Here is a 12,924-nt window from a genome sequence, read left to right on the forward strand (position 1 = left end):
CATTCACAGCACCCAGGAGAGAAGATCTGAGCAGCATTGACTCCAAGTACTAACGTGGCATCTTCCTCATGAAGGCAGACACCAGGGCTAGAAGAGTGGACCACAAGCTGAGGCTGGCTGGATTACATTTTTAGGTCTGACTGTCTAGATTCATGACATCCTATTACTTTTCTGCTGTCATCCCACATCTCCAGCCAAAGCATTGTTGAAACATTCCAACTCATCCCCACATTGCTGTTAGACTTCAGGGAAGGGTCTGGCAGGTACATGAGACTTTAAGGAGGAAAACAGCTGCACCTCAGTAGGCAAGTACAGTGGAGTCAGTTGCAGTGGATGGAAAGAACCCAAAGAGGGAAACAAACATTTGGTGGCAAAACTCAACTCGACCACCATGGAAATTTTTGATGTCTATTTGGTTTTTTGTTTAAATTTTATTTGTTTGTTTTTAGCTGCACTGTGTCTTCGTTGTGCACTGGCTTTCTCTGGTTGTGGCAAGCTGGAGGGTGGGCTACTCCCCAGCTTTCGTGGGCAGACTTCTCATTGTGCTGGCTTCTCTGGTTGCTGAGCAGACCTCCAGAGTGGCAGGCTCAGTAGTTCTGGCCCACAGACTTAGTTGCCTTGCAGCATGTGGAATATTCCCAGATCAAGGGTCAAACCCATGTCACTTGCATTGGGCAGGTGGATTCTTAACCACTGGACCACAAGGGAACTCCTGTGTGTTGTGTTGTTGTTGTTGTTGTTTGTAGTTTAAAGAAAGATGGCTCTTTAAGGCAACTTTTAATTTCATACTTCCCACCACAGCCCATAACAAAGAGCCCCGGCCCCTGGGGATCACCACCAGCTGAAGCTGAACGTATAGAAGTAGTCGGAGACCTTGGCTGGTAACGGACTGTTGTGTGAATAGCATACCTGGTACCCTTGGGCCTTAATGTCCATGTTCAGGCAGTCCAGGAGGTCACTGATATCCAGGGCTGCCTTCCAAGGCCCGAATTTGACCACTGACCTTTTGTTCGCCTCCAGGGAGCGCAGGGCGTCTGCGCAGTTTGCATCCTCCTTTTCATTCCGTACCAGGCACACCAGGACCCGGGAGCAGCGCGCCGCCACGGCCTCCGCCCGCGCCAGACGCACCATGAGCTCCAGGTTCTCGCTGTAGCCTGGCACCTGCAGCAAGAACTGCTTCCGCGCCACCTGCTCACCGAAGATCTGCGGCGTGTCCTCCAGGTGTTTGATCAAGGGCTTGATCTCGTAGTGCTGAGCCTCACGGTACACCTCCGGGATGTGCTGGGTGGGCAGCTGCCCACTGCGCAGATACTCCAGGATGGGTCCAAAGTAGGTGCCGCAGCGATCGATGAAGAAGCGTCCCTCGGCATCCAGGCAGGCCTTGGTGGGGCTGGAGAACATCTCTGCCAGCTTTGAGCCTGGGAATTTCCTCAGGGTGCCCACGGTGGTGGTATAGAACTCACCCCCCACGTTCAGCTCCACCACCGGAGATTCCTGGGGGGCACAAGAGGCAGAGTGACCAACAGCGCCATCTCCAGGGAGCTCATGATTCATTTTCATCCAAAGTATAATACCCTACAGAATTTAGAGGAGCCAACTGGCTTCAGCTTACTGGAATGTCCATCTTATGGAAGGGGGTTCTATTTATGCTACAGAGAGTAGGCATTTTAAGGGAGGGAAATATTTTGGTTTGAAATAAGAATACCGAATTCAAGCATTTGAATTTTCTCATTTAGGTCACATAATATTAGTGGAGGAAGCTGCTATGGAAGCAAGCTGCAGGGACAATACTGCTGAAGTGTGTGGCCTGTGGCAAGACTTTCCCCCTCCCTAGGCCTCAGATCCCTTATTCATAAAATAAGGATTTGGAGCTTTTGTAAAGACATGAGTTCCTGACAGGAATGCTTAGATATAAGACATAGTTTGTTTTGGTTTTTTTTTTTTAAGGCATCAGGAAAAGGGAGAAATGCATTTTCAACCTTTTAGAAAGGTTAAAGAAACCATACATAAATTCAATCCAGGAATCATTTCTTTGGTACTTACTGTGTGTCCGCATCCTGTGCTGGGAATGGTGATAAAAATTCTTATTTCGTATAGATCAGAAATTCTGGCTGCAGTTGGCATGACATGACAAACGGAATGTGTTTGATGGGTACTTTTTCAAAATAAGGGTCCATGGGATTAAATAACAGGAATATCCTTGGTGGTGACAAGGTCAGTAAAACCAAATACAGCAGGTGTAAAACTGCCTCATAAATGGTAATGTATGGTGCAAACATAGATTTAGCTGTTCATCAGAATTTTTAGAGGCCTCTTGTCTTGGGCTGAGCACTAAGAATGTGGGTAAGACCCACGCAGTATCTGCCTGGAGATGCCCACAGGCCAATGCAGACAGGGACTTGAAAAGAGACTGAGGGTCAGGCTTCATTTGGGGGATACTAAGTGCTGCCCCACAGACCTAACAAAAATATCTGAATACTCTATTAGTGATTATTACACATGAGGTGATACATCAATTATCTTACAAACCAGCTTCCTGAACACCTTTCATCATTTAAAATCCATTCAATAAAGCATGTGGAGAAGGAATGGCAACCCACTCCAGTGTTCTTCCCTAGAGAATCCCAGGGATGGGGGAGCCTGGTGGGCTGCTGTCCACGGGGTCGCACAACTGAAGCGACTTAGCAGCAGCAGCAGCAGCAATAAAGCATGTATGCACCTACTTTGTGTCAGGCAGCTGGAACAATGAGGAACAAGCAGACCTCCCCTCACAGTCTATTAACTGTACAAAGTTACTAACTCCACCTTAACAGCAATCCTATGAAGAACGTAGTAAACCCCCATTTTCCAGATGAAGAAACTAAGGCTTAAGGAGGTGAGGTTTAAGTTGCTCAAGATCAACCAGTTATTAAGTGATAATGTCACAGGATTTGAACTCAAATCTGATTTACCCCGAAGCTTGCACTTAGTGATCACAGAAGTTAATTTTCAACCTTCAAACACCTCTACTCTTCATTTCCTAGTCATCCAACAAAATGTAGGAAGGACCTATTCCATCCAAGCCTTCTCTTAAGCAGATAAACATGACACAGTTCCTGCCCTTGAGGAGCTCACAGAGGAGAGAAGCAAACAGATGGTTTCAATGTGTAGGTGCTGAGGGGGAAGACTCAAAGGTAAAAGGGATTGGCTCTTTCTGTGGACGAGTGCTGGAGGCTGTCAGGGAAGGTCTCCTAGGGGATGCGATGGCTGTTGGTGTGGGAAAGATCTACAGTGTTGGAGGGAAAGCTGGATTTCCAAACTGGAGACTTGATTGCAGGTCATTGCAGGGCCAGGGGTATATGAATGTCCTTCAGTCTGATTTAGGTGTGACTTCCTTTTCAACTTGTCTGTGGGCTCTATCTCTAAGATTAAAGTACCGGAATTAAGAGAGCTCAAGACTGCCAGATTTCGGGGGAAGAACCAAGTTGCCATAGCAACAGCTCCTACCAAGGGACAGTTATGCTAGCTGGAATGGAGAGGGGAGAAAAGATGCATTCTGACAGCAGCCAAACAATTCAGCCTTGAGAAAAATAAGCCCAGGACGTGTGACTCTCTCCTTTTCCCATAAACCTCCAGGCTCTTTGGCAAGGGTGTTTGGTTAACCCAAAGGTGGTTCCGTAAACCAGGAAGTTAAATGGGAAGTTGCAGACTCTAACCCCTGAGTGGATTGATGATAGATTCTCCTCACTCCTCTACCACTGAAAGCTCACAGGTGCTCTTAACATCCCCACATTACAGGTAAGGAAAGGTCAGAAAGAAGGATCACCCAGTCAAGAAGTGAGAAAGTCGCTGTGCTGTGGGATAAGTTGCTTCAGTCTTGTCTGACTCTTTGCGAACCCAGTGACTGTAGTCCATCAGGCTCCTCAGTCCATGGGATTCTCCAGGCAAGAATACTGGAGTGGGTTGCCATGCCCTCCTCCAGGGGATCTTTCTGATCCAGAGATTGAACTGTCTCTTATGTCTCCTACATTGGCAGGTGGGTTTTTTACCACTAGCACCACCTGGGAAGTGGCAGCTGGGATCAAATCCGTGTCAGTCTGATTGCAGGACAGTATGAGTGATCTACTCCCACCCTCCCAACACCCAGTCCCACTGCTGCCAAGTTATTAGCTATGTTCCTGGGGCATCTCACTTCCTTCTCCGGGCTTGAGTGTTTAAGTCCCTCAGTCACGTATGATGCTTCATGACCCCATGGATTGGGGCCCACCAGGCTCCTCCATCCATGGGATTTTCCAGGCAAGAATACTGGAGTAGGTTGCCATTCCCTTCTGCAGGGGATCTTCTTGACCCAGGGATCGAACCTGGGTCTCCTGCATAGCAGATAGACTCTTTTTACCGCCTGAGCCACTCTGAGCTTAAGCTTAGTCATCTATGACATAGGGAGGCAAAATGGATGAAGAGAACTCTGAGTCTCTTCAGCTCTGAAAGTGTAATGAATCTAACCACTTCAAATGTTGTTTCTGAAGCTCATTTCCAGATACTAAACAAAATAGTCTCCTGCCCTGATATCTTCACCCCCATTTCTTTAACACCCAAGACCTGGGCCCTGTTCCCAAGCTTCTTAATTCTGTCCCTTTTCCCTCCGTGTTTTCTAAAAACGCCAAACCTCTTTGGGAATCCCAAACCCCCTACGTCATCCCTGAATACTGCTGTATTTGTTTCTAGCAGACAAAGACTTCTTTCCCATCCCTCTTCTAGACTACCAGCCCTTCCTCATGGCCCCTCCTCCCCACCTGTTCTACCCAGTCACCCTGCTGAAGCATTCCTCGATGGGCAAGCCTGACCTGTGTGCATGGGCTGGGGAAATGTGGGTATCAGGCTAGTGCTGGTACACAGGGATGAATCAGACAGGCCCAACTCTAACCCCACCAAACATTCATACATTTCCTTATGTCACTCTTAGTCTAGTCAGTGGAGGGACATCTCCAGTCATATGTCCCCAAGCCCCAAGATCTCTCCCCATACCACAACTTGGACATTTTCCCACTGCATCCTGTCTCAGTCATCTGAGCCAGAAACCTAGACTGAAATCTTGCACTCTGCTCATGTCCTCAACCTCCCCACACACAGGTAATGAGTCACTAAATCCTGGTGATTCTAAATGCCTGGTCAGATCCATGGCTCCTGGCTCCCTGGAATGTCCTCACCCAATCCAATCTCAACTCTGAAACCAGAGCAGTTTCTCAGAAGTGCAAATCTGATCTAGTCACTACCTGCATCAACCACTTCAGTGATCCCACATTTCTTTAAAGGTAAACTCCAGACTCCTTAACTAGGTTTACAAGGCTCTTTGTAACCCTGACAATCAACTACCAGAGCCACGTACTGGTTTCCCTTCCCGACCCAACCAGAGCACGCTGGGCCCCGCTGTCCACAGGACGTCACTCGCTTACCACCCACGGTCCCGTCACTCAGCCTTCAAGTTAATTGCTCTGGGAATTTTCTGAATGGGTGTCTGCTTGTGATTTCAGAGGCTCATGTACTTCCCTCGTCATGGTAGTTATCTCTGTCTTGTAATTTTGTCCTTTCATCTGGATGCCCCACAACCGTGGAAGGTTCCTAAAGGAGGACTATTCCCAGATTCATCTTCATGTTACCAGTACATACTGCAGGGCTCAGCACAGGGGGCTGCTCAATGTGTCTGTTGAATTGAACCGCACTTAGGGCTTCCCTGGTGGCTAAGAGGGTAAAGCGTCTGCCTGCAATGCCGGAGACCTGGGTTCGATCCCTGGATGAGGAAGATCCCCACTCCAGTACTCTTGCCTGGAGAATCCCATGGACAGAGGAGCCTGGTGGGCTACAGTCCACGGGGTCGCAAGTCCACGGGGTCGCAAACAGTCGGACACGACTGAGCGATTTCACTTTCACTTTCACTCTCAGCACTGACTCACAGGAGCACCCCGCGGTTCTAATAAAGGCCAGTCTTGCCCTACTTCGCATCAGGGGCCGTCCAGGCTTCCTCCCTCTTCTGGTAATTAATTCAGACATTTATTGGGCACGTTGGGTGGCCACACCTCTGACCAGGTGACTTTGTCAACAGCCAACAACAATAAGGCTGCCATCACCTGACTGGAAAATGCCATAGTCACCCCAAGGCTGGGTCTGCTTTCCCTTCCTACAAGCCTTCGAGATGGCACCTAGCCCGGCAGAGGTGAGAATGTTCAGATACTAGAGTGCACTGGGCTTTTTCTTGATACTCCCCTTTGGTCCACACTCCCCCCCTCCACCCCCTCAAATCCTGGGAGGAAACAGGCAAGCAGGAAGACTCAGGAGCCAGCCAGAGGGCAGGGGTTCAGGTTGCAGAAGGGGTGCGGTGGGGTAGGGGTGAGGGGACGATACTCGGGCCCGCCCCCAGTGGGGGCTTCTCCCACCGGCAGGAGGGGTGGGGCAGGGAAGGAGGAGGGGCAAGCCAGAGGGGCTGCGATAAGAGACACAAAGCAGACAGGGAGGAGACCACACAAAGGCAGCCAAGCCGGAAAGAGGGCAACCAGGAGCGGCTGGACTGAGCCGGAACCGACGCCGAGACCTGGGCGCTGCAGGAGAGATCGAAGCGTCAGGAACAGCCCAGGCGGAGAGCCCCCAGCCGCAGGCCGAGAGGGGCGCGCGCGAAGCAGGGGAACCCGGACCTGCGGGGAGGGAAGGGTTAGAGGGCCCTGGAAGGAGTGGGGAAAGGGAGGGCGGCGGGCCCGGAGCAGGGCGGGTCTGCACGCCCGCTGCCGGCTTCGCACTCACCGTCCGCCTGCCCGCGGGGGGCGCGGCCCGGCCGCTTGGCCGGGAGTCGGGCGCCGAGGTCTGGCTCATCTTCCCCGGCCCCACGGGCTCTGGCCCATGCGGGGTACCTGTGGCCGGCCGAAGTGCACCTGGCTCCCGCCCGGGGGTGGGGGAATCCTACCCAGGGTGTGGTGAGAGCCCTGATTGGGCTGCAGTTGGCGGTGACACCCTAGGCTGGTCAATGCCCCTCTCGTGTCTGGGTTGCTGGACAGCCAAATGGGGAAGGGAGAGGGAACTGACGTTGACGCCCTGGACACTGTCCACTCATACAGTCGTGGGGGTGAAGGATGAGAAACACGCATTTTACAGGTAAGAAAAGTGAGCCAGGGGAGAGTGGATTATATAGTCACCTCAGATCAGCTGCTGAAAGTGCAGCACATGCTAGGTACCTGCTGTGTGTGTTATTTTGCTGGTAAAATATAATCCTGGTGATCCGGGATTATTAATATATTATTATTGAAGAATCTGCCTGCCGATGCAGAGAACCTGGGTTCAATCCCTGGGCCCCCCCTGGTCCAGAAAGATTCCACATGCCCCGTGGCACCTAAACCCAGGGGCCACAAGTAAGGAAAAGAGAGTGAACTCTGGGAGTTGGTGATGGACAGGGAGGCCTGGTGTGCTGCGATTCATGGGGTCGCAAAGAGTCCGACACGACTGAGCGACTGAACTGAACTGAACTGAGAGCTTGTGAGGGAGAAGGCAATGGCACCCCACTCCAGTACTCTTGCCTGGAAAATCCCATGGATGGAGGAGCCTGGTAGGCTGCAGTCCATGGGGTCCCTAAGAGTCGGACACGACTGAATGACTTCACTTTCACTTTTCACTTTCATGCATTGGAGAAGGAAATGGCAACCCACTCCAGTATTCTTGCCTGGAGAACCCCAGGGATGGGGTAGCCTGGTGGGCTGCCGTCTATGGGGTCACAGAGTCAGACACGACTGAAGCGACTTAGCAGCAGCAGCAGCAGAGCTTGCGAGCTGCAACTGCTGGAGCCCACCGGCACTAGAAGTCCTCCCGTCCCAGCTAGAGAATAGCCCCCTCCCCTGCAACTAGATAAAGACCCTGCACAGCCACCAAGACCCAATGCAGCCAAAAATAAATAAATAAAACTTTAAAAAATTAAAAATAACTATTAAAAAAAACACAATCCTTATGAAGTGGGGAATAACTCTTGGAGAAGGAAATGGCAACCCACTCCAGTATTCTTGCCTGGAAAATTCCATGGACGGTGGAGCCTGGTAGGCTGCAGTCCATGGGGTCCCTAAGAGTCGGACACGACTGAGTAATTTCACTTTAACTTTTCACTTCCATGCATTGGAGAAGGAAATGGCAACCCACTCCAGTGTTCTTGCCTGGAGAATCCCAGGGACAGGGGAGCCTGGTGGGCTGCCGTCTGTGGGGTCGCACAGAGTCAGACATGACTGAAGCAACTTAGCAGCAGCAGTATAGGCCTGCATAGTGACCTTCCAAAGAGGACAATATGGAAAGAGAGGGGAATAGAAGAGTAAATGCACAGTGGAGAAAATGACAGAGACAACTTTGCCAGGTGATTATCCAGGTGATCAAGGTCAACAGCAGGAGTCAGAAATTATGGTGATAATGTGTATCCTTGATAGAGTGTGATGAAAATGCCACTTTGTCTCAGCGATCCTCTTCCCCAAAACCCACGCATCCATGCATGTTGAAGTCACTTCAGTTGTGTCCAACTCTTTGCAACCCCATGGACAGAGGAGCCTGACAGGCTCCTCTGTCCATGGGATTCTCCAGACAAGAATACTGGAGTGGGTGGCCATGTCATCTTCCAGGGGATCTCCCTGATCCAGTGATCAGACCGGGTCTCTCCTGTGTCTCCTGCATTGGCAGATAGATTCTTTACCACTGCACCACTTGGGAAGCCTCTCATGATTTATTAAGCAATTAAAAATAAACATCAGAGCAGTGTATACTATGGGAATTCAGTATATAAATTTATATCTATTTATGTGAACATATGGGCTTCCCTGATGGCTCAGTGGGTAAAGAATCTGCCTACAATGCAGGAGACACAGGAGATGTGGGTTCAGTCCCTGCGTCAGGAAGATCCCCTGAAGGAGGGCATGGCAACCCACTCCAGTATTCTTGCCTGAAAAATCCCATGGATAGAGGAACCTGGCAGGCTACAGCCCAAAGGGTTGCAAAGAGTCAGACATGGCTGAGCACAAGCACACACATGTGAATGTATACTTAGAAAAGTGTAGAAGGATGCACAGTGAATGTTACTGTTGGTTATTCCGTATGAGTGGGATAGAATTAGAGAGAGGAAATTATTGATTAAGAAAGGTTTTCTTGGGCTTCCCTGGTGGCACTTGGTGGTAAAGAATCCACCTGCTAGCCTGGGAGACGCAAGTTTGATCCCTGATGCGGGAAGATTCCACATGCCACAGAGTAGCTAAGCTGTGTGCCACAACTACTGAGCTGTGCTCTAGAGCCCAGAAGCCACAGCTTCTGAAGCCCTCATGTCCTAGATCCTGTGCTCCACAACAAAAGCAGTCACTGCAATGTGTACACCACGACTAGAGAGTAGCCCCTGCTTGCTGCAACGAGAGGCAAGCCCACACAGCAACGAAGACCTAGCTCAGTCAAAACAAGCAAACAAATCTATAAAAAAGAAATGTTTTTCTTAATACATATTTATAGTATGTCACTAGTTGCAGTGAACATGAAAAAGTGTGAAAGAGCAAAACAAAACACAATAACAAAGGACAAGCACAAGGCAGCCCAAGAGGAAGTCAGCTTTCTGGTGTGAGGGATCTGGAAAGGCTTCATGGAAGAGGTGGCCTGTAAGCTGGTCTTGAGGCAGGGAAAGCTTTGTTGAGAGAAGCCTGCCAGGGACTCCTCCCAGCAGAGGGGTCAGCTGTGCCAGGGAAAGGAGGGAAATGAAAATGATCATGTGTGGAGCACCCACACTGAACACAGACTCTTGTATGAGTTCTTCCAAGCAGTTAGATTACTCTACAGATGAGGGAGCTGAGGCTCGGGAAGTTCAGTGAATGGACAGAAGGCCACACAGCTGGTAATTGACAGAACCAAGCTTAAACTCCATGTCTTTCTCACTCCAGAATTCTTTCTGTGACTGTAAAGAATTTCTTTGTATCTGGGTGCTGTGGTCTGAATGTTTGTCTCCCTCCAAAAGTCACATTGAGACCTAATCATCAATGTGATGATGTTAGGTGGTGCCTTTGGGAGGTGATTAAGTCATGAAATGATGGGATTAGTGCCCTTGTAAAAGAAACCCCCAGGGAGTTCTCTGGCTCCTTCCTTCCATCATATGAGGACTCAGAAAGAAGATGGCCATCTATGAACCAGAAAGTGGGCTTTCATCAGACACCAGATCCACCAGCACCATGATCTTCTACTTCCTAACCTCCAGAACGGTGTGAAATAAATGTTCTGTATAAACCACTCAATTTACAGTATTTTTGTCATAGCAGCCTGGATGGACTGAGACACTGGGTACAAGTGTATACCTTGAATAATATGACTTGCAAACAGGACTGAACCATGGAGAGGCAGCTGTGACCGCCTCAAAGCAGGCCTCCCTACCTGCCACATCTGGGTTAGGGAGCCTCCCACGGGCCAGGTCAGCTCTGCCCAGCGCATGAAGCCCCTTCCCCTCACATTGTCTGACTCCTCCCAGAGGGCTGATCAGCTGCATGGGCCAGGATGATTCCATGGGGAGGCTGTGTTCTGAAAGGTCATCACCACAGAAAGGAGGGCTGGACACTTGGAGGGGCAGTGGGCACTTCTGACAGCATCAAGAAGCCTGGGCCCCATTTCCGGTTTCTCCCCCAGCTCCAGCTGCCCTGAAATAACCTAAATTCCTATACTTTCTTGAACTTTGTTTATGCTGTTCCTTGTGCTCAGAATGCCTTTCCTCACCAGCGCCTTCTCTCTGGAAAACTCCTACACAGCCTTTAAGACCTAAGTCAAATAGCCCTCTTCTTCCTTTTATATCCATTAGCACATTTGACCCTCACCATTCAAAACAGGAATTAGCACCTCTATTTTACGTATGAGAACCCCAGGGATCCCAGAGGTGAAGTGCCTCTCTCAGAATCCTGTAGCACCAGGGGACAAGAGACAGACCAGCTGTGGCTCTGCCGTTCACTTGTAACCTTGGCCAGGTCCCTGCCCGTCTCTGGGCCTCAGTTCTCCACCTGTAACATGGTGGGGGTTGGGATATTGTTTGAGACCGTCTCTGTGAAACTGTCTTGCTTAATTCTACGCAACAAAGGAATTCAAAGAGTACCTTGGTGTTGCCTAGAACTGGATCTTGTTTCCCTTTGGCCTGAATCCAAGAGCAAGCACTGCTTCCCTCTGCCCTCCTCTTTGTTCTTCTTCCTAAGACAAAGCTGCCAGCCCCTCTCCTCTCCAGGCTGCTGGGCTTCGGGCCAGCCGGCCAAGTGGCAGCTGGGACTCAGATGAAAGGGCCCTCAGAGGGCCGCCTGTGGCAGTGTGCCCAACCCAGCCCAGCCCAGGCCTGGCAGCCCTGGGCCCAGCTGTCATTCGAAGCATCCTGCCACCACTCCCACATAAGGCTCCCTTTGTGAGTTCCGCAGTGGCGGAGACCCCTGCCAACCCACAAGGACCCTCTTCCCTTCCCTCTGCCCTATGCCCTTTGAGGAATATCCAGGTCTTTATAGACTGGTCCAGGACTGAACCGGACTGATCTGACTTTGGGCCAGGTTCTTTGGAGAGTTTTATTTCATCTTCAGAACAAATAGCAGGTAGTGCTATTCCCCTTTAGAGATGGGGAAACATACCTGAGGACCTACTATGTGTCAATCATGGTATCAGGTACTAGGAGTTGGACAAGGACCTGTCTTCCCTCCTTCCCTCATTCCTTTCTTTCTTTCTTTTCCAAACACTGTCTAGGAGTGTTTCTTATTTATTTTTTTAAAAAAAGAAGTCATAGAATTCCCTGGTGGTCCAGCGGTTAGGACTCTGTCCTTCCCCTGCAGGGGGCACGGGTTTGATCCTTGGTCAGGGAGCTAAGATCCCAAAAGCTGAGCAACATGGCCAAACAAATAGAATACAATAAAAATAAATAAATTTTTAAAAATTAAAAAGAAATCATGTGTGGAAGACAGAGGGCTTCTCAGACGACACTGGTGGTAAAGAACCCATCTGCCAATGCAAGAGACAAAAGAGATGTGGGTTCCATCCCTGAGTCAGAAAGATCCCTGGAGGAGGGCATGGCAACCCTCTCCAGTGTTCTCGCCCGGAGAAACCCCACGGACAGAGGAGCCTGGTGGGTCACTGTCCGTGGGGACGCAAAGGGACACGACTGAGCGACTGAGCATGCCATACAATAACTGTGGCCTCCAGCTTGCATCTGAGTTTGGCCACTGTGAGGCCTAGAGGAGATCAGAGGGAAAAGGGAAGTGGGATCAGACTCTTTATTCCCCAGCTCCCTCCCTACCAGGTCCGTGTGAGTCTGCTGTGTCCCTCAGGCACCCTCTCCACACCCTCTCTGTGGTTCTGGTAACCACTGTCTTCCTTTCAGGCCCCCGCAGTTAGCTGCCCTGAGGGACTGCACTATTCCTTGCTTCTCTCCTCAGTCCCTGCCATATCTCTGCAGAGTACCTTCATAGACCTCTCCTTGAATCCCCAGTTTGAGGAGGTACCTGTGTCCTGCCTGTGTGTGTTTTTGATGGTGTGTCTGTACTGCACGTGTGTGTGTGCGCACGCACGTGCATTAAATGTGTGCATGCATCATTTCTATGCCAGTTGCTCAGCAATTAATCAAGAGCTGGTATAGGAAGGGAACTGATTTTTACTGAGACTCCAGGCAGGGCATTTGATATACACAGTTGGGTTTCATTGTCACAATTCTGTAAAGTGTTTTTAGCCCATTTTAAGGAAGATAAAACTGAGGCCCCAACTGGTAAAGGGACTTACCCAAAGTCCCACAGCTGCTAGGTAGTGGACCCAAGATTTGAAACCCATCCATATCTGGCTTCAAAATCTGTGCCTTTTTCCCACTTTGGGTCCTGCTTTCCAAAATGCCTGGTTCATTCTCATCCTTTAAGGTCTTAGTTTAAGTGTTACCTCTCCCAAGAGGCCTTCCTTCAC

The 12,924-nt window shown here is 50.0% G+C and overlaps 1 protein-coding gene across 1 annotated transcript in view; it reads right to left on the reverse strand.

The window, feature by feature from the left end:
- Positions 1 to 678: 678 nt before the first annotated feature.
- Positions 679 to 12,924, reverse strand: part of KCTD14 (potassium channel tetramerization domain containing 14) — a 29,654-nt gene continuing 17,408 nt past the window's right edge. The window contains exons 2-4 of the mRNA XM_055583742.1: positions 6,772 to 6,927; positions 6,513 to 6,665; positions 679 to 1,494 (exon numbers count right to left, since the gene is read on the reverse strand). Coding sequence (XP_055439717.1) covers positions 832 to 1,494; positions 6,513 to 6,665; positions 6,772 to 6,927 — 972 coding nt within the window. The 3' untranslated portion in view covers positions 679 to 831. The remainder of the gene's footprint in view (positions 1,495 to 6,512; positions 6,666 to 6,771; positions 6,928 to 12,924) is intronic.

This window comes from Bubalus kerabau, chromosome 5 (genome assembly GCF_029407905.1).
Source record: "Bubalus kerabau isolate K-KA32 ecotype Philippines breed swamp buffalo chromosome 5, PCC_UOA_SB_1v2, whole genome shotgun sequence".
Classification (NCBI taxonomy): Eukaryota; Metazoa; Chordata; class Mammalia; order Artiodactyla; family Bovidae; genus Bubalus; species Bubalus kerabau.